This window comes from Salvelinus fontinalis, chromosome 23 (assembly GCF_029448725.1).
Source record: "Salvelinus fontinalis isolate EN_2023a chromosome 23, ASM2944872v1, whole genome shotgun sequence".
Lineage (NCBI taxonomy): Eukaryota > Metazoa > Chordata > Actinopteri > Salmoniformes > Salmonidae > Salvelinus > Salvelinus fontinalis.
Window position 1 is genome coordinate 6,586,850 of NC_074687.1, and position 20,881 is coordinate 6,607,730.

A 20,881-nucleotide genomic window follows, 5' to 3' on the forward strand; every position below is an offset into this window, starting at 1 on the left:
TTCAAGCTCTGTCATGAACACACAGATTCAACACCAGATATTTGTATGTACATTCAACATTTTATTGATGGGATAGTGTAGAAAGCTTTTTCTCAGTCTAAGCAAATTATTTGTATAGGTACACAGAAAAAGTCACAGAATGAAACTACTAACCCCTGGAGATACCCTGTACAAGTATCCTTGACAACACCAAAACATTTACCTGATTTAAGAGCTTCAGTTTGTGTGTAGGGAGGGAGTGTAGTAGTGTGTAGATCTGTGTCAATTGCACAATATGAATGTCACATTCATGTCTATTGGAGGCTCCATTTTGGGTATGGGTAATGTCTCGTCTACTACGGCCTCAATACTGATCCCAGATCTGGGGTGCGTTCAGTTAGGTGAAACATTCAGAATGTTGCAGATGGAAATGTAACACAAAACTACCTGACAGAATGATATCTGTTCCACATTTATATCTGAAAATTCTGTGCAGTTGCGCCTTTCTGAACAGGGTCCCTGTATTTAGCCTCACGCACATTGGCCTGAGATCAATATATCTAGTCTGAGATCAGTATTTCTTTAGCCTCTGCTTTTAAAGCCAGGATGTCTGAGACATGAGAGATTTGACGAAACAAGCAAGAGGGGGATATCCACCACAGAACACAAACTGTTTTTCTTCATTGTTTGATACATGTACATCAATAAGGGATCATAGCTTTCACCTGGTCAGTCTATGTCATGGGAAAATAGTGTATGTTCTGTGTGAGACATTGTGGAGGGAATATGTGTTTGATGATCAGAAAGACGATAGATTAGAATGTACAAATCTGACACACCCAATCCCCCCTCTCTCTCTCTCAATTCAACATAATTCTCTCACACACCAAGCGAACAGCATGGACAGAGAGGGACAGAGGAGCAGGGCTGGTTGAGGTTTTTGGGATAGACAGAGGAAAGGAGAGATCGAAAGAGAGCCTGAAAGCCTGAGAAAGAAAAAACAATGATTTCTATTTCCATTAATGATGTTCACAGACTATATAGGAATGATAGGGTGGAATGCTGAGATTTCTGGAATGATAAAATGATGAATGGAGCTGAAACAATTCCTAGTCGTGAAATATTTAAGGGACATAATACCAACAAACAGAGCAGTAACACCAGTAACAACCAGACTAAATGAAACAGAGTGCATAGAATGCAAACAGTAACACAATCGACTTCCTTTCAGATACTATTACACGTCATTATATTAGCTACATGTAGATAGAGATAATTGGGTCCATGTAGGTAACACAGAGCGAGGAAGGGGCTGGAAACAAAGGAGAGCACAGGCTCTGTTTAAAGATTGTCGCAGTGACAACAAAGCGGACCAGATTCTAAATACTTATTTTTTTTCCTCTCTTCTTCATATCACAAGATCACAAAGAAGACACAGAAAATGTACAATCCTGCTAAAAGTCTATATGAGAGGCCCAGTCCTGCGACAGGAGCCAGCTTCTCTACGTATATCTGGCATCAATATCACCATGCACTACATATAGTTACAGCTATTTTTTTCTGCCTTATTTCAATACATTACGCACAAAATAAAAACATTCAATATTTCTTTGCCTTTTACATATTTCTGATGTATTAGTTATATATTTTTGTTTTTTTATACATTTTTCTGGAAAAAAACCCTGAAACGCTTGTGGTATAATCCTGCAGAGAGGAGCTCAGGGCAGACTGAGCCCCTCCTCCCTTCGCTAGTGTTAAGAGCTGTTATGTCATCACCAAACACAGCACAGATGTCATCTGAGAGAGGGGGAGGGGAGAAGAGTGCGTGGGAGAGATGGAGGGGGAGGGGAGAGTGCGTCAGAGTGAGTGAGGAAGAGGCAGGAAGATTGCAGGGATATTTGGGGCCTCTGTTTCACCCTCTTAGACCTGCGAGTGCTATCCTGAGGGGGAGGGCTCACCCACAGATAGACGGACAGATGAATCAATCAATGAGCTTCTCTGTTCTGTACAAACACTGGGATATTATAAAAAAATATGCAGGTGAATGAGGATATCCTTGTCTGACCAATAGCAGCTATGAATGTTGATGTGCTGCACTTTACGAGGAAAGGATGAAGAGTGAGTGTGGCTTGGTTGTATTTCAGCTCCTTGGCACTACCCCTGGATAGCTGTAAGTAATATGACTACAAATATTTCTAACCCAATTCATTCTAGATTTTTCTGGCGCTTCAGTCATACTGGTTTCACCTACTCAGTCCATTCAGATCCATTGACAGCAATAGAGTAGGAGTTAGAAGGGTTTACGGACCAAAATGGAACGGGCCCTAGGTGTGAGGGGTTTATGGACCAAAATGGAACAGGCCCTAGGTGTGAGGGGTTTATGGACCAAAATGGAACGAGCTCTAGGTGTGAGGGGTTTATGGACCAAAATGGAACAGGCCCTAGGTGTGAGGGGTTTATGGACCAAAATGGAACGAGCTCTAGGTGTGAGGGGTTAAAGGAAGTTCAGGGTCAGGGAGGGGTCAAAGGGTAGCTCCTTAGTTCTGCATCTGTTCGAAGAACTTGTAGGTGGGGTTCTCATAGCCATTCTGCTGCATCTTGGACAGGTGACGCTCCTCTGGGGTCACTGCAGCATCCACCTAGAACACACACACACCAGGTTAACACACAGGTACAGAACACCAACGTGCAGACACACAGAAAACACTCTCTCACCTCGATGATTCCGTGGTGGATGGAGGTATACTGCTTCTTCCTCAGCATAATCAGAGAGATGACGATGACTGTCGCTATGACAACCCCACCCACCATCAGGCCGATGATGGCACCCTTGTTGGAGCCCACATCCTCAGCAAAGAACACCTGGTAATAATCAACACAACACCTGTCAATCAACCTGGAGAAGTTTGGTGGTTCTGCAGTTATATACACTGCTCAAAAAAATAAAGGGAACACTTAAATAACACAATGTAACTCCAAGTCAATCACACTTCTGTGAAATCAAACTGTCCACTTAGGAAGCAACACTGATTGACAATAAATTTCACATGCTGTTGTGCAAATGAAATAGACAAAAGGTGGAAATTATAGGCAATTAGCAAGACACCCCCCAAAACAGGAGTGATTCTGCAGGTCGTGACCACAGACCACTTCTCAGTTCCTATGCTTCCTGGCTGATGTTTTGGTCACTTTTGAATGCTGGCGGTGCTCTCACTCTAGTGGTAGCATGAGCCGGAGTCTACAACCCACACAAGTGGCTCAGGTAGTGCAGTTCATCCAGGATGGCACATCAATGCGAACTGTGGCAAAAAGGTTTGCTGTGTCTGTCAGCGTAGTGTCCAGAGCATGCAGGCGCTACCAGGAGACAGGCCAGTACATCAGGAGACGTGGAGGAGGCCGTAGGAGGGCAACAACCCAGCAGCAGGACCGCTACCTCCGCCTTTGTGCAAGGAGGTGCACTGCCAGCGCCCTGCAAAATGACCAAAGTGACCACCTGTGGTCACCACCTGCAGAACCACTCCTTTATTGGGGGTGTCTTGCTAATTGCCTATAATTTCCACCTTTTGTCTATTCCATTTGCACAACAGCATGTGTAATGTATTGTCAATCAGTGTTTCTTCCTAAGTGGACAGTTTGATTTCACAGAAGTGTGATTGACTTGGAGTTACATTGTGTTGTTTAAGTGTTCCCTTTATTTTTTTGAGCAGTGTATATTGTGAAGGCAACATTATTTACCAGTATCCAATGCAAATGTTCCCATCATAAACATGTGAATTTGGGCTACTGAGCCAGTTTGTGATACACATGTATGAATATGTACCAGTGTATACTGTAGGTAATTTACTGTATGTTCCCGTACCAGTTTTTGATGATGCACTTCATAGCTGGCGCTTTGCCGCTCCTCCTTCTCCACCCGCACCTCAGGGAACTCCTCAGGCTTCAGAGCAGACACTGGACACACAGTGAGACAGCATCAAACATACACACATCATCAAAGAGACATACACAAGCATAACCCAAACCACAAACATGCCAATACAGTATAAACACAATCATAGACACACTTACCAGGCCGAGTGGGCAGACCTCTATCTGGAACTGGACGAGCGTCAACAGGCTCAACTGTTTTAACAGCGGAAACAGTCACTGACTAAAAGCTTTAGACCAATTTAATGGATGTGTATTGCTGTGGTTTCGTTAGGCTGAGAGTGTGTGTGTGTTACCGTGGTTGTCAGTGTTGGGCTGATTGAAGCTCTCTGGGTGGATGAAGCCCAGTCCATCCAGGCCCATCCCAGGGTCCAGAGGGGCAGAGCTGTAAGCCTGGTCGGGCATCAGGGCATCGTTTCCATAGCTCACCCTGCCATCAGTCTACAAACACAGGATACACATTACTGACTTTCTATCTGTGTGTGGGTTTGTGAGATAGGAGAGATTGTACTATTTTTATGAGCAAGAGTGTGCGTGCCTGTGTAAAACTCACCCTCCCATCGCTCTGCAGAGATGAGACTTGCTGAGACAGCTCTGACTGAACCCTCTGCATCAGCACAGCTACACACACACACAGAGAGAGAGGCAGAAAGGAAAAAGCATAATCTGTACAATATCTCAGTAATAACACAACCCAGTACTACACAGTGTATAGACTGAATAATATATATATGGGAAGGAGTAGGGCGACACTCACAAACTTGGTCTTGGATTTCATTGGCCACGCTGGGCACCTTGTAGAGCAGCCCCAGGGATTGGTTCATCCTCTCGTCAATCACACGCAGGTGGGTCATCACCTAGAGGTCAGAAGGGCATAGTTCAGAGGTCAAAGAAGTAACACAGGAAACAGAGTGGCTGTAGGGGCTTGTGGGTAGTGTAGGGTGGTTGAACGGTGAGCTTAGGGGTTTGTGCGTAGTGTATTATAGTGGTTGTGGGTTGTTGGGGTACCTGGGGTCGGATCTGAGCAGCCTTTTTGGGGTCCACCATGCGGACGTGTTCGTAGTGTTTCAGCGTGTGTTGTCTGTCCTTCTGTTCTGCACGGACATACTTCTTCAACAGTCCAAGCACCTGACGAGGCTGAGAGACAGGGGGAAGAGGGAGAGAGAGAGAGAGACAGGGGGAAGAGGGAGAGAGAGAGAGAGACAGGGGGAAGAGGGAGAGAGAGAGAGAGACAGGGGGAAGAGGGAGAGAGAGAGAGAGACAAGGGGAAGAGGGAGAGAGAGAGAGACAGGGGGAAGAGGGAGAGAGAGAGAGAGACAAGGGGAAGAGGGAGAGAGAGAGAGACAGGGGGAAGAGGGAGAGAGAGAGAGAGACAAGGGGAAGAGGGAGAGAGAGAGACAGGGGGATGAGGGACAGAGAGAGAGAGAGACAGGGGGAAGAGGGACAGAGAGAGACAGGGGGATGAGGGACAGAGAGAGACAGGGGGATGAGGGACAGAGAGAGACAGGGGGATGAGGGACAGAGAGAGACAGGGGGAAGAGGGACAGAGAGAGACAGGGGGATGAGGGACAGAGAGAGACAGGGGGATGAGGGACAGAGAGAGACAGGGGGATGAGGGACAGAGAGAGACAGGGGGATGAGGGACAGAGAGAGACAGGGGGAAGAGGGTCAGAGAGAGACAGGGGGAAGAGGGAGAGTGAGACAGGGGGATGAGGGACAGAGAGAGACAGGGGGGAGAGAGTCAGAGACAGGGGGAAGAGGGTCAGAGAGAGACAGGGGGATGAGGGACAGAGAGAGACAGGGGGGAGAGGGTCAGAGAGAGACAGAGAGAGTCAGGGGGGAGAGGGTCAGAGAGGGACAGAGAGAGACAGGGGGAAGAGGGACAGAGAGAGACAGGGGGAATTGGGACAGAGAGAGACAGGGGGAAGAGGGACAGAGAGAGACAGGGGAAAGAGGGACAGAGAGAGACAGGGGAAAGAGGGACAGAGAGAGACAGGGGAAAGAGGGACAGAGAGAGACAGGGGAAAGAGGGACAGAGAGAGACAGGGGAAAGAGGGACAGAGAGAGACAGGGGAAAGAGGGACAGAGAGAGACAGGGGAAAGAGGGACAGAGAGAGACAGGGGGATGAGGGACAGAGTGAGACAGGGGGATGAGGGACAGAGTGAGGGAAAGGGACACAGAGATAGATGCAAAAATAGAGAAATAAGAGATATGTGGACAACGTGTGTGTGTGTGTGTGTGTACTAGTGAGAATGTGTTTAAGTATAGTGATAATGCACGTATACCTGTAAGTGTGTATCCACAGAGGGTGTACAGCAGGGGTGCCCAACCAGTCAGGAGATTATTATACATCTACTAAAAGTCAGCCACACAAATCAATGCTAATAATCTCTTTCTGTTTTAACATTTCGACAGTCCTCCATTCACAGCTATGTCTGAAAAGTCCCGTGATTTACATAAAATATGACCAGTCCCTGCCCACTTGCCGCCTGCCAACTAGGCATACGTCATCTGACCGCGCTACTCCAAGTCGAGGTCACGGTGATGCCAGGCAGGTAGGTAGCAAGCTAACTTTGTAGCCAGATTCATTCTTGTTCTGTGGTCGACAGCAGCAATAATGACTGAAGGGAAGGATACAAAAAAAACAGAAAACCTATCATTTCCACAAGGAATGAGAAGAGGATGATTTTTTTGTCATTTCAAACTCAAAATGCGTGTGCCTCATCTGCCATAATAGCATCGCTATCCCAAAGAAAGGTAACATAGAACGACGTTTTAAAACCACACACAAAACCCAGGAAAGAGATTTTCCAGCAAAGACTGACTTACAAAGAAGAAATGTACAAGAACAAAACCAGCAACTGGCAGCGCAGCAGTCAACTTCTACAAGGTCTGTGACCAAAGGGAGGCGGAAACCTCTTATCGTGTGAGTCGTGTTCTTGCTAAGCATAAAAAGTTTTTCAAAGATGTGGAGATGATCAAGGAAGCATTTATTGAAGCTGCAGACTCGCTGTTTGGGGATTTTAAGAATAAGGCTGAAATGATGGCTGCCATCAATTACATCAATTACATTCAGACAAGAAGATGTGAGGAAATAGCAGAGAACCTCGAGGATCAACTGAAAAAGGATACTGACAACTGCGAGTGTTATTCCCTCCAGTTTGACGAGTCCACAGATATGGTAGATGTGGCATAGTTATGCATTTCATCAGAATAGTAAACTCAGCAAAAAAATAAATGTCCTCTCACTGTCAGCTGCGTTTATTTTCAGCAAACTTAACATATGTAAATGTTTGTATGAACATAACAAGATTCAACAACTGAGACATAAACTGAACAAGTTACACAGACATGTGACTAACAGAAATGGAATAATGTGTCCCTGAAAAAAAAGGGGGGGGGGGGGGGGGGTTAAAATCAGAAGTAACAGTCAGTATCTGGTGTGGCCACCAGCTGCATTAAGTACTGCAGTGCATCTCCTCCTCGTGGACTGCACCAGATTTGCCAGTACTTGCTGTGAGATATGTTACCCCACTCTTCCACCAAGGCAACTGCAAGTTCCCAGACATTTCTGTGGGGAATGGCCCTAGCCCTCACCCTCTGATCCAACAGGTCCCAGACGTGCTCAATGGCATTGAGATCCGGGCTATTCGCTGGCCATGGTAGAACACTGACATTCCTGTCTTGCAGGAAATCACACACAGAACGAGCAGTATGGCTGGTGGCATTGTCATGCTGGAGGGTCATGTCAGGGTGAGCCTGCAGGAAGGGTACCACATGAGGGAGGAGGATGTCTCTCATCAGTCTGAAGATGCTGTGACACACCGCCCCAGACCATGACGGACCCTCCACCTCCAAATCGATCCCTCTCCAGAGTACAGGCCTCGGTGTAACGGTCGTTCCTTAGACGATAAATGCGAATCTGACCATCACCCCTGGTGAGACAAAATTACAACTCGTCAGTAAAGGGCACTTTTGCCAGTCCTGTCTGGTCCAGCGATGGTGGGTTTGTGCCCATAGGCGACGTTGTTGCCGGTGATGTAAGGCAGGTCCTCACCAGACAACAGGCCTACAAGCCCTCAGTCCAGCCTCTCTAAGCCTATTGCGGACAGTCTGGGCACTGATGGAGGGATTGTGCGTTCCTGGTGTAACTCGGGCAGTTGTTGTTGCCATCCTGTACTTGTCCCGCAGGTGTAATGTTTGGATGTACTGATCCTGTGCAGGTGTTGTTATACGTGGTCTGCCACTGCGAGGACGATCAGCTGTCCATCCTGTCTCCCTGTAGCTCTGTCTTAGGCGTCTCACAGTACGGACATTGCAATTTATTCCACAGGTTTTTTACAAATTATCTTTGAAAGACAGGGTCCTGAAAAAGGGACGTTTCTTTTTTTGCTGAGTTTATGTGACAACATGAGTACAAATGAGGAACTACTCACCATTTTGTCACTGGAAGGACATACAAGGGAGTTAGCAAACTTCATAAAAGCTTGAAAGATGTCTAACAAATTCCATCTGCCCTTTTGTAAGCTTGTCTCCATTACTACGGATGGGGCACCCACTATGGTAGGCCGCATTAGTGGGTTTGTTGCATTGTGCAAACGAGATGACTCTTTCCCGGACTTTCTTAGTTATCACTGCATAATTCATCAGCAAGCTTTGTGCGGGAAGATGTTAAACATGAAAGAGGTGATAGATGTTGCCATGAAGATTGTGTGTTCTATTCGAGCAAGAAGTCTACTGCGGAGGCTATTTCACGCTCACTTAGAAGAGACTGAAGAGCAGCACACAGACCTGCTGATGCACACGGATGTGCAGTGGCTGAGCCAATGTACATGTTTTGGGAGATTCAGTGAGTTGTTGCCTGAAATCAAGGAGTTTCTCAAGGTCTCCAAACATGCAGAATATGCACAGACACAGTGGCTCCTGGATTGAGCTTTTCTCACTGACCTAACTTACATGATTAATGAATTGAATGTAGCGCTGCAAAAAAAGGCAAACATGTAATTGACATGATCAGCTCTGTGAACACTTAAATGCAAACTACAACTGCTCACAAGAAAGCTGCAATGTAAAAAGCTGCATTCAGAACTTGAATGTCAGGGCAAGGATACAGCACAGCTTGACAGTGCACGTTACGTGGTGCAAGTCCAGAGCATCTCATCTGAGTTTGACAGTCGTTTCACTGACTGCATCACTTGAGCCTATTGCCACTTATATGTGCTTTCCGTTTGGCACAGACTTAAATGTGGAAGTCATTGCCTCCAAAATGGGATCACTTTTTCAGTTGGACAACTATATGAGAAACTGAAATTCTCACCGTTCAAAATGACATTCAGCTGAAATCCAGGGCAACCACTGAGATGAAGGAAGAGTTCTGGGAGCTGCTAGATGAGAAGTATCCCAACATAAGAAGATGTGCTCTCAACTTATCAACTCTTTGTGGATCAGCCTACCTCTGTGAGTCTGCATTTTCTCACATGAAGATAATAAAGTCCAAGTACAGATCTACTATGACGGATGACCACCATGTGGCCTGCATGAGACTGGCAACAAGCTGTTAGAGCCCTAACTATGAAAAACTACTGGCCTCCACCCAATGCCAAAAGTCACACGAAGGTAGGAAATGAAATTGGTTGCACTTGTGTGGAAAACGTGTTATTGGTCCACATTATATTTGGGTATCAAATAGGATTCATAGCAGCAGGTCCATACTCAGTGGTGTGCTGCGTTTCATACATTTTGTTGGTTGGTTTAGAGACTGGTAGATCTCATCAGGCTGGCAAATGAAAAAGTAGATCACACGTCAAAGAAGGTAGGGCACACCTGTTGTACAGTGTGTACTGAGTGCAATATGTGCATTATGCATGGTGAGAGGGTGTATCTATCACAGCAGGTTGGTGGCACCTTAATTGGGGAGGACAGGCTCGCGGTAATGACTGGAGCAGAACGAGTGGAATGGTATCAAATACATCAAATTGATACCGTTCCATTTGCTCCATTCCAGCAATTATTATGAGCTGTCCTCCCCTCAGCAGCCTCCACTGGTGTACAGTGCATTGAGAAAGTATTCAGACCCATTGACTTTTTCCACATTTTATTACGTTACAGCCTTATTCTAAAATTGATTAAATATTTGTTTTCTTCTCATCAATCTACACGTAATACCCCATAATGACAAAGCGAAAAGTTTTTTAAAAATATATAAAAAATAAACTGAAATACTTTATTTACATAGGTATTCAGACCCTTTAATATGAGACTTGAAATTGAGCTCAGGTGCATCCTGTTTCCATTGATCATTCTTGAGATGTCTCTACAACTTCATTGGAGTCCACCTGAGGTGAATTCAATTGATTGGACATGATTTGGAAAGGCACACACCTGTCTATATAACTTGACAGGGCATGTTAGAGCAAAAACTAAGCCATGAGGTCGAAGGAATTGTCCGTAGAGCTCCGGGACAGGATTGTGACGAGGCACAGATCTGGGGAAGGGTACCAAAAACTTGAAGGTCTCCAATAACACAGTGGGCTTCATCCTTCTTAAATGGAAGAAAAGTGGAACCACGAAGAGTCTTCCTAGAACTGGCTGGCCGCCCGGCCAAACTGAGCCATCAGGGGAGAAGGGCCTTGGTCAGAGAGGTGACCAAGAACTCAATGGTCACTCTGACAGAGCTCCAGAGTTCCTCTGTGGAGATGGGAGAACCTTCCAGAAGGACAAACATCTCTGCAGTCCTCCACAAATCAGGCCTTTATGGTAGTGGCCAGACAGAAGCCACTCCTCAGTAAAAGGCACATGACAGCCGGCTTGGAGTTTTCCGAAAGGCACCTAGGACTCTCAGACTATGAGAAACAAGATTCTCTGGTCTGATGAAACCAAGATTGAACTCATTGGCCTGAATACTGTGGTGGTTATTTTTCACACAAGTCAGAGTTATACTTAATCTAAATCTTTATTCACTTAATAATAAGGAAAGCAGGTCACACCACACACAAGTGAATGATGTGAGTGCTCTGCAATAACGAGGCTGGTCCACCCAACACTCTTGACTGTTGGGTTGAGAGTCCTGACACAAAGAATACAAATATATTTTATAGCAAAGATACACCCCCTTAGTTTACATGACAAACAACAGATATGAGAAAGGAGTATCCCCCAGCCAGATAGCATTTGCCGTGAAGACTGTTCCTATTGTACAGAAACCAGAGTTTGGCCCGAGACAAGGTTCCTCTCATCATTATCCATACCTGAGCCATCTCTCCCTGGTACCTTACAGAACACAAACACCAGCTCATTCTATGGAATGCATGCTGTAGGTTTTTATCACCAAACCATTCAGAAATCAATTGTCAGCGTTGAGCCTCAAAGGCTCCTCTCAGTTCACACAGACACAGATAAGCAAGTACTAATGGAACCCTATTCTATTGCATAAATGGTAGTATTATAACATCATCTTGTAATTTCTCCACCATAATGCCAAGCGCCACGTCTGGAGGAAACCTGGCACCATCCCTACGGTGAAGCATGGTGGTGGCAGCATCATGCTGTTTTTTTTTTTCTTCAGCGGCAGGGACTGGGAGACTAGTCAGGATCGAGGGAAAGATGAACGACGCAAAGTACAGAGCGATCCTTGATGAAAACCTGCTCCAGAGCAGGCAAGACCTCAGACTGGGGCGAAGGTTCACCTTCCAACAGGACAACGACCCTAAGCACACAGCCAAGACAACGGAAGAGTGGCTTCGGGACAAGTCTCTGAATGTCATTGAGTGGCCCAGGCAGAGCACAGACTTGAACCTGATCAAACATCTCTGGAGAGACCTGAAAATAGCTGTGCAGTGACCCTTCCCATCCAAGAGAATCTGCAGAGAAGAATGGGAGAAAAACTCCCCAAATACAGGTGTGCCAAGCTTGTAGCGTCATACCCAAGAAGACCCGAGGCTGTAATCACTGCCAAAGGTGCTTCAACAAAGTACTGAGCAAAGGGTCTGAATAATTATGTACATTTCTTATTTTTTTTCTTCTTTAAAAAAAAAAAACACCTTTGCAAAAATGTCTAAAAAACAGTTTTTGCTTTGTCCTTATGTGGTATTGTGTGTAGATTGATGTGGGGGGAAAACAATTCAATCGATTTTAGAATAAGGCTTTAATGTAACAAAATGTGTAACAAAATGTGGAAAAAGTCAAGGGGTCTGAACACTCCGAATGCACTGTATATATGTACCCTGGGTGGGTTGGCCGGCAGGGAGCCGAGGTAGTTCTCCAGGGCCATGTGGCGGCGGCTGTTGAGCAGGGCCTCCACCCGGGCCATGTGGGTCTCCACCAGCTGCTGCCTCTCTCCTGCTGCCTCCTGCTCCAGGGCCTCCACCTTCTCCTGGAAGTGCTACACACAAAAAAATTAACACACACTAGAATGCACGCACGCACACACATGCAAGCACGCACGCACACACACACACACACAAGGTAGTATACCTGGATGACTGCCTTCTTGTCAGCGCGAGGGAGACTCTTGGCTTGTCTCTCTGCTTCCTCCCACTCTCTCATCACCTGGCGAGACACGTCAGTCACACATCAGAGGATTGTGGGTAGTGTAGTGAACTCCCTTATTGTCCTTAGTTCACCTCAGAGAAGGGACCCCTCTCCCCCATACGTTCTCCCTCTTTAAAACACACAGGCTATCTTCTCTCTCTCTCACTCACAAACACACAGGCTATCTTTCTCACTCACTCACACACAGGCTATCTTTCTCACTCACTCACTCACAAACACACAGGCTATCTTTCTCACTCACTCACAAACACACAGGCTATCTTTCTCACTCACTCACAAACACACAGGCTATCTTTCTCACTCACTCACAAACACACAGGCTATCTTTCTCACTCACTCACAAACACACAGGCTATCTTTCTCACTCACTCACAAACACACAGGCTATCTTTCTCACTCACTCACAAACACACAGGCTATCTTTCTCACTCACTCACAAACACACAGGCTATCTTTCTCACTCACTCACAAACACACAGGCTATCTTTCTCACTCACTCACAAACACACAGGCTATCTTTCTCACTCACTCACAAACACACAGGCTATCTTTCTCACTCACTCACAAACACACAGGCTATCTTTCTCACTCACTCACAAACACACAGGCTATCTTTCTCACTCACTCACAAACACACAGGCTATCTTTCTCACTCACTCACAAACACACAGGCTATCTTTCTCACTCACTCACAAACACACAGGCTATCTTTCTCTCTCTCTCACAAACACACAGGCTATCTTTCTCTCTCTCTCACAAACACACAGGCTATCTTTCTCTCTCACTCACAAACACACAGGCTATCTTTCTCTCTCTCTCACAAACACACAGGCTATCTTTCTCTCTCACTCACAAACACACAGGCTATCTTTCTCTCTCACTCACAAACACACAGGCTATCTTTCTCTCTCACTCACAAACACAAAGGCTATCTTTCTCTCTCTCTCACAAACACACAGGCTATCTTTCTCTCTCTCTCACAAACACACAGGCTATCTTTCTCTCTCTCTCACAAACACACAAGCTATCTTTCTCACTCACTCACAAACACACAGGCTATATTCTTTCTCTCTCACTCACAAACACACAGGCTATCATCTTTCTCTCCCTCTCAAACACACCTGGGACATCCTGTCGCGGTGCTTGGCCTCCAGACTCTCCTTGGCCTGCTGGAAGTTGGCGTGTTCGCTGTCGTCTCCAGGAGACTCCAGGTAACGGTCCACCGCGTCAGGGGGGGAGGGGGCCGTGGTAGGCACTGGGAGAGAAGGAAGAAAAAGCGATAGAAGGGGAGAGGAGAAAGGGGATTTCCACAAAAGGGTCCAAAGACAGAAGGTAACTGTTACATACTGATCACTCAAAAGTTAAACAGCGGCATATCCTCCTCCCACATTTAAGACTTTCAGGGTCTGAACACAAAGGTAGACAGGTAGACCGGGCAGTCAGGTAGAGAGACAGGTCAAACACACAGACAGATGGGTAGACCTGGCAGTCAGGTAGAGAGACAGGTCAAACACACAGACAGATGGGTAGACCTGGCAGTCAGGTAGAGAGACAGGTCAAACACAAAGACAGACAGGTAGACGGGCAGTCAGGTAGAGAGACAGGTCAAACACAAAGACAGACAGGTAGACCGGGCAGTCAGGTAGAGAGACAGGTCAAACACAAAGACGGACAGGTAGACCGGGCAGTCAGGTAGAGAGACAGGTCAAACACACAGACAGATAGGTAGACCTGGCAGTCAGGTAGAGAGACAGGTCAAACACAAAGACAGACAGGTAGACCGGGCAGTCAGGTAGAGAGACAGGTCAAACACACAGACAGATGGGTAGACCTGGCAGTCAGGTAGAGAGACAGGTCAAACACAGACAGATAGGTAGACCTGGCAGTCAGAGAGACAGGTCAAACACAAAGACAGACAGGTAGACCGGGCAGTCAGGTAGAGAGACAGGTCAAACACACAAAGACAGGTAGACCTGGCAGACAGGTGGAGAGACAGGTCAACAACACAGACAGACAAACAGGTAGAGAGACAGGTCAACCACACAGACAGACAAACAGGTAGAGAGACAGGTCAACCACACAGACAGACAAACAGGTAGAGAGACAGGTCAACCACACAGACAGACAAACAGGTAGAGAGACAGGTCAACCACACAGACAGACAAACAGGTAGAGAGACAGGTCAACCACACAGACAGACAAACAGGTAGAGAGACAGGTTAACCACACAGACAGACAAACAGGTAGAGAGACAGGTCAACCACACAGACAGACAGGTAGAGAGACAGGTCAACCACACAGACAGACAGGTAGAGAGACAGGTTAACCACACAGACAGACAGGTAGAGAGACAGGTTAACAACACAGACAGACAAACAGGTAGAGAGACAGGTCAACCACACAGACAGACAAACAGGTAGAGAGACAGGTCAACCACACAGACAGACAGGTAGAGAGACAGGTTAACAACACAGACAGACAAACAGGTAGAGAGACAGGTCAACCACACAGACAGACAGGTGATATACCGGTCTGCCTTGAATTTTTTTGTGTGTGTGTGGGTGTGTATGCATGCGCGAGATACGGGAGACTGGAGATCAGATAAGTGAATTCTGCCCAGTCAGGATCAGGGTAGGCGCTGCATCATTCTCTCCCGCTGAGGAGCGTTGTGCTTAACTGCGCGGAAAGTGACGGAAAAGAGTGGAACAGCCAGGCTGGGGCTGGGAAACAGACAGAGACTCAACCAACTGACATATGCAGGAACACACACACACACGGATACAGTGATTTAAAGAGACACTGCTGCTGTTAGGTTAAACCGGTTAGAACATCAACTCATTAACCCACTGCCAGGTCAGGCCACCAGAAATCACCAGACAAACATTGTCTCACACACACAATGTTTTTGAGTTGGTTAGTGAGTGATAGAGTGAGTGAGAGAATCGTTGCAAAAGCAGAAGAGTGAGTGAGTGAGTTTGCTATTTTCCACCAGTGACATTCTCTGCTAATGTCGGCGCAGATACTTCCTAATATCTCGTCCGTTTCTTGATTACGTTTTTATTTTTTTTATCAGAATGACCTAATTGAAAGGTCAACCTCTGTCTGTACCAAGCCATCTGTTCACCCACTAGAGCAGACATTTTGATAGGAACACTCTGCACTTCCCCAAATCCTGAGATGGATCCAGGCCCTCAAGGTTAGTTGCAGTAAAACAGTCTTAGCTATCCAGAGTAATGGTTCATCTGTAATAACTACTATTAGAGGGAAATGAAAGATCAATAAATGTCTTAAAAGGCTGTGCTTTTTATTGACCTTCCACTTCCCTCTAAGAGTGGCAGAATATATTTTTTATGAAATTCAATGAAAACTTAAAGTATCCATCATTGACGAATTTGATGCAAAATTTACACTGAACAAAAATATCAAAACAACATGTAAAGGTTGGTCACATGTTTCTTGAAGTGAAATAAAAGATCCCAGAAGTGTTCCATAGGCACAAAAAGCTTATTTCTCTCACATTTTGTGCACAAATGTGTTTTACATCCCTCTTAGTGAGCATTTCTCCTTTGCCAAGATAATCCATCCACCTGACAGGTGTGGCATATCAAGAAGCGGATTAAACGGCATGATCATTACACAGGTGCACCTTGTGCTGGGGACAAATACCACTCAAATGTGCCGTTTTGTCACAACACAATGCCACAGATGTGTCAAGTTTTGAGGGAGCGGCCATTGAAGAGGAATGGGACAACCTTCTGATCAACTCTATGCAAATAATATGTGTCGCTCTGCATGAGGCAAATGATGGTAACACCAGATACTGACTGCTTTTCTGATTCACGCATCTACATTTAGGTTTTTTTAAGTATCTGTGACCAATAAAATGGATATCTGTATTCCCAGTCATGTGAAATCCATAGATTAGGGCATAATGAATTTATTTAAATTGACTGAATTCCTTATATGAACTGTAACTCAGTAAAATCTTTGAAATTGTTGCATGTTGCTTTTATATTTTTGTTCAGTCTAGAACTGAAAAATCTTCCCTTTCAGAGTAGGTAGTACATCACTTGTGCTCCAAGTGTCTAAGAGCCATCAGACAGACGGTGTTAAACAGACAGACAGCTCAGAGAGGCAGACAGCAGGGGGGATAGTCCCCAAGTCAAGGGGTCCATATCGGGGGTCCAGTCCAGGGACTTACACACACTGTTGCTGCAGACAGACAGGCAGTACTCCTCTGAGTCAAAGTTATTCCGGTTGCCCCCACACCCTCCAAAGAGGAAGGGGGCACAGGTGCCCTTCTCTGGCACGAAGTACCAACGCTCCAGAATGGCATGGCACGGGCCCGACTCAGCACGCGCCCAACACACCTCTGAGAAAGACACACACTCTTAAAACACACACACTCACACAGAGCAATCACACACACTGCTTGGGTGTGTTTACACAATATGTTCAAACATACACACATCTTCTCCATCTTTGAAACCTCCCCACAAATCCTTGGGGAAAAACAAACAAGTAATCATCTCTTTCAATCCATGGCTTGTTCTTACCTCTGACGACTTCCTCAACCGACTCAGTGGTGGTCGTGGTGGTGGTTGTCATGGCGATGTTGGAGGTGCCTTCACCACTGTCCCGTTCATCAGTCACGTCATCCTCATCGTCTTCATCATCATCATTATCATCCTCAAGACCATCTCCGTCCTCATCTCTGTCAAAGGCATCCTCTTCGTCATCCTCCTCAGTGGTGACAGCCCCCTGATCCGCCTGCCGAGGCATGCTGTAGGGAGAGAGGGTGGAACGTGAGTCTATCAGTGTGTGTAGTCTGGTTGTGCAGGTTATCTGTCAAAAGGATTTAACCACTGGTTTAGGAACTTGAGTAAGTATTTCAGATGATGTGTGTGTGCTGAAATGTATGTTTGTGTCTGCCTGTATGTACCTGTGCTTGCACCTTTATGTGTGTATGCATTGTGTTTGTGCGTACCTGTTATCGGTATATTCAGTCTCGGCTCCACCCCACCACACATCAGACTCAGTCAGCTCCACACTGTCTGACTCGCGCTGTGTCTCCGCTGGGCAACACACAAACTCCACCCCTCGGAAACGGTCGATGCCGCATGGCAACAGCATCCCGTAGTCATGGAGATTCATGGTGCGGTCTCCGCAGGACTGATAATAATAGTAATTAGGAAAAAAGTGATGGGCAAATGAGATGTTAAGACACAGATCTTTACATATCACTAGTGTCAAGACAGTTTCCTGGTCAGGTACATGCTCAGGATAAAACTAAGCAAAAGACAAAAGGTGATACAAATATACAATATGAAGCAAATCAATCATTGGTAGAATTCTAGCTTATAGAATCCATCAAAAATAATAGGAGTACGGATGAGGTGAAGAGCAGAGAGCAGTCATGCCTGCATGGGAGGATGGTCCGAGATAAAGGGCTGAGTCATCACAGCCCAGCACACACTCCCCCAGAATATGAGAGAGAGAGAACACTCGATAGATCGAGAGAGCGAGAGAGGAGAGAATACTGATAGTGTGAATCATCCAGATGTATGGGGGTCAATGGGAGTCAGAGGGGCAGGGGCCCTCAGGGAATCCCTGCTGACTTCACAGGATTCCCCGAACACACCCCTTATTACCAGTGCAAGTGAAGAAATTATGCACTAGGAGAAAAGAGAAGAAAGGAGAAGGGGGGGTGAAATGAGGAGAACTATAGAACGAAGAAACAATAAAAGGAAAGAACAGGACATTGAGAGACCGAGACAAAACGGATTAAAAGATGAATGTGCGTGAGTGATTCCCGTAGCTGCGAGCCAAAGCCAAGCTTAGTCACAAAAGAGATTATTTTGTTGATTATCGAAAGGATCTTTGGTTTGTAAGTGAAGTGCTCTGAACCAAACTAGGATTTGGTTTCCCTTTCTTCAACTGTCCGAGTGCCATTATGTGAACATTAAATATAATCTTTTTTTTTTAAAGCTGACTCTTCCTCTGTTTACACCACCCCTTGGTACCGCATAGATCAGAACCCCTCTGGACTGATAACACTAGATCGATAGAGGGGAGAACACGAGACGGATCGATAGAGGGGAGAACACGAGACGGATCAATAGAGGGGAGAACACCAGACGGATCGATAGAGGGGAGAACACCAGACGGATCGATAGAAAGGAGAACACGAGACGGATCGATAGAGGGGAGAACACGAGACGGATCGATAGAGGGGAGAACACGAGACGGATCGATAGAGGGGAGAACACGAGACGGATCGATAGAGGGGAGAACACGAGACGGATCGATAGAGGGGAGAACACGAGACGGATCGATAGAAAGGAGAACACGAGACGGATCGATAGAGGGGAGAACACGAGACGGATCGGTAGATGGGTAGATGAGAGAAAACTAGATAGAGGAGAGAATACAAGATGGATAGAAGAGGTCTTGCCACCCATCATAGCCTGGTTCCTCTCTAGGTTTATTCCTAGGTTCCGGCCTTTCTAGGGAGTTATTCCTAACAACCGTGCTTCTACATCTGCATTGTTGCTGTTTGGGGTTTTAGGCTGCGTTTCTGTACAGCATGTTGTGACATCAGCTGATGTAAGAAGGGCTCTATAAATACATTTGATTGATTGATAGATAGAGGTGAGACAACATCAACAATATAAAAAGCAAGAGCAGGAAAAGAACAGTGCACTAGAGGAGAGGATCAGACTGCTGGAGGAGAGGGTGAGAGGAATGGCGTGTGACAGAACAACCCACTAGAGAGGTGGCCACCCCTGCAGAGAAGCCAGCAGAACAGCCCACCTCAGCTCCCGACAAAAGTCTCGACACCACAACAGAACAGTCCACACCAGACCCTGACCATAGTGTTGACATCACAGCAGACAACTGAAGAACCCCAAGCCCAGGGGATCTCACCCCCTCTGAGCACCCCCCTGTCAGCCACCCTGATATCCCTCCTGACAACCCCCCCCCCCCACACACACCCACTGAGGAAATACACAAGACACAGATTGTACTCCTTATGGACTCAAATGGGAAATATATATTATATATTTATTTATTTTTCTTCTTCTCCCAAACACTGTGTCCAAACATCCAACGCGCCCTAGACCTTCTGTCTGAGGACCAACTAGGTTCACCTAGCCACATAATATTACACACAGGCACAAACAACCTGAGAACACAGCAGGAAGTGGTGGCCACAGCACTGAAGGGAGTGATTGAAAAAGCTTCTTCTACTTTCCCCCAATGCACAAGTGGTTATCTCAACCCTGCTAGATGATCGTGGACTTCAGGAAACAGCAGAGGGAGCAGCCCCCTATCCACATCGACGGGACAGTAGTGGAGAAGGTGGGAAGTTTTAAGTTCCTCGGCGTACACATCACGGACAAACTGAAATGGTCCACCCACACAGACAGCGTTGTGAAGAAGGCGCAGCAGAGCCTCTTTAACCTCAGGAGGCTGAAGAAATTTGGCTTGTGACCAAAAACACTCAAACTTTTACAGATGCACAATCGAGAGCATCCTATCGGGCTGCATCACCGCCTGGTACGGCAACTGCTCCGCCCACAACCGCAAGGCTCTCCAGAGGGTAGTGAGGTCTGCACAACGCATCACCGGAGGAAAACTACCTGCCCTCTAGGACACCTACATCACCCGATGTCACAGGAAGGCCAAAAGATCATCAAGGACAACAACCACCCGAGCCACTGCCTGTTCACCCCGCTATCATCCAGAAGGCGAGGTCAGTACAGGTGCATCAAAGCAGGGACCAAGATACTAAAAAACAGCTTCTATCTCAAGGCCATCAGACTGTTAAACAGCCATCACTAACATTGAGGGGCTGCTGCCAACATACTGACTCAACTCCAGCCACTTTAATAATGGAAAAAATTATGAAAATGTATCACTGGCCACTTCATATAATGTTTACATACCCTACATTACTCATTTCATATGTATATACTGTACTCTGTACCATCTACTGCATCTTGCCTATGCCGTTCAGCCATCGCTCATCCATATATTTTTATGTACATATTCTTATTCATTCCTTTACACTTGTGTGTATAAGGTAGTTGTGAAACTGTTAGGTTAGATTACTTGTTAGACTGCATGGTCAGAACTAGAAGCACAAGCATTTCGCTACACTCGCATTAACATCTGCTAACCATGTGTATGGGACAAATAAAATTTGATTTGATACCACGAAAGACTTCCACCCTGCTACCATACAGCGGGTAAACGCAAGCATTTCCTGTGACTGTGCCTCAAAACCAAATGTTTTCCTGGCCCACCACTCCACCCTGGACTTGAACAGCCTCTACAACCAGGTCCATCTATACCAGTCAGCAGTGCCCACCTTCAACCGGACTCTAAAGGACATCGCTCTCAAACGCAGCCCCAACACTT

General features: G+C 46.2%; 1 protein-coding gene across 2 annotated transcripts in view; it reads right to left on the reverse strand.

Annotated features, from left to right (window-relative positions):
• Window positions 1-40: 40 nt before the first annotated feature.
• The window catches only part of LOC129820775 (amyloid-beta A4 protein-like), a 68,559-nt gene continuing 47,718 nt past the window's right edge, over window positions 41-20,881 (reverse strand). The window contains exons 5-18 of one of the 2 annotated variants that reach the window (XM_055877731.1): window positions 17,445-17,629; window positions 17,014-17,240; window positions 16,659-16,829; window positions 13,579-13,712; window positions 12,380-12,454; window positions 12,129-12,287; window positions 4,915-5,043; window positions 4,664-4,763; window positions 4,460-4,527; window positions 4,203-4,347; window positions 4,048-4,101; window positions 3,839-3,930; window positions 2,695-2,841; window positions 41-2,618 (exon numbers count right to left, since the gene is read on the reverse strand). In XM_055877731.1, the coding sequence (XP_055733706.1) occupies window positions 2,517-2,618; window positions 2,695-2,841; window positions 3,839-3,930; window positions 4,048-4,101; window positions 4,203-4,347; window positions 4,460-4,527; window positions 4,664-4,763; window positions 4,915-5,043; window positions 12,129-12,287; window positions 12,380-12,454; window positions 13,579-13,712; window positions 16,659-16,829; window positions 17,014-17,240; window positions 17,445-17,629 (1,788 nt within the window). In that variant the 3' untranslated portion in view covers window positions 41-2,516. The remainder of the gene's footprint in view (window positions 2,619-2,694; window positions 2,842-3,838; window positions 3,931-4,047; window positions 4,102-4,202; window positions 4,348-4,459; window positions 4,528-4,663; window positions 4,764-4,914; window positions 5,044-12,128; window positions 12,288-12,379; window positions 12,455-13,578; window positions 13,713-16,658; window positions 16,830-17,013; window positions 17,241-17,444; window positions 17,630-20,881) is intronic. The other variant, XM_055877732.1, reaches the window with a different exon arrangement.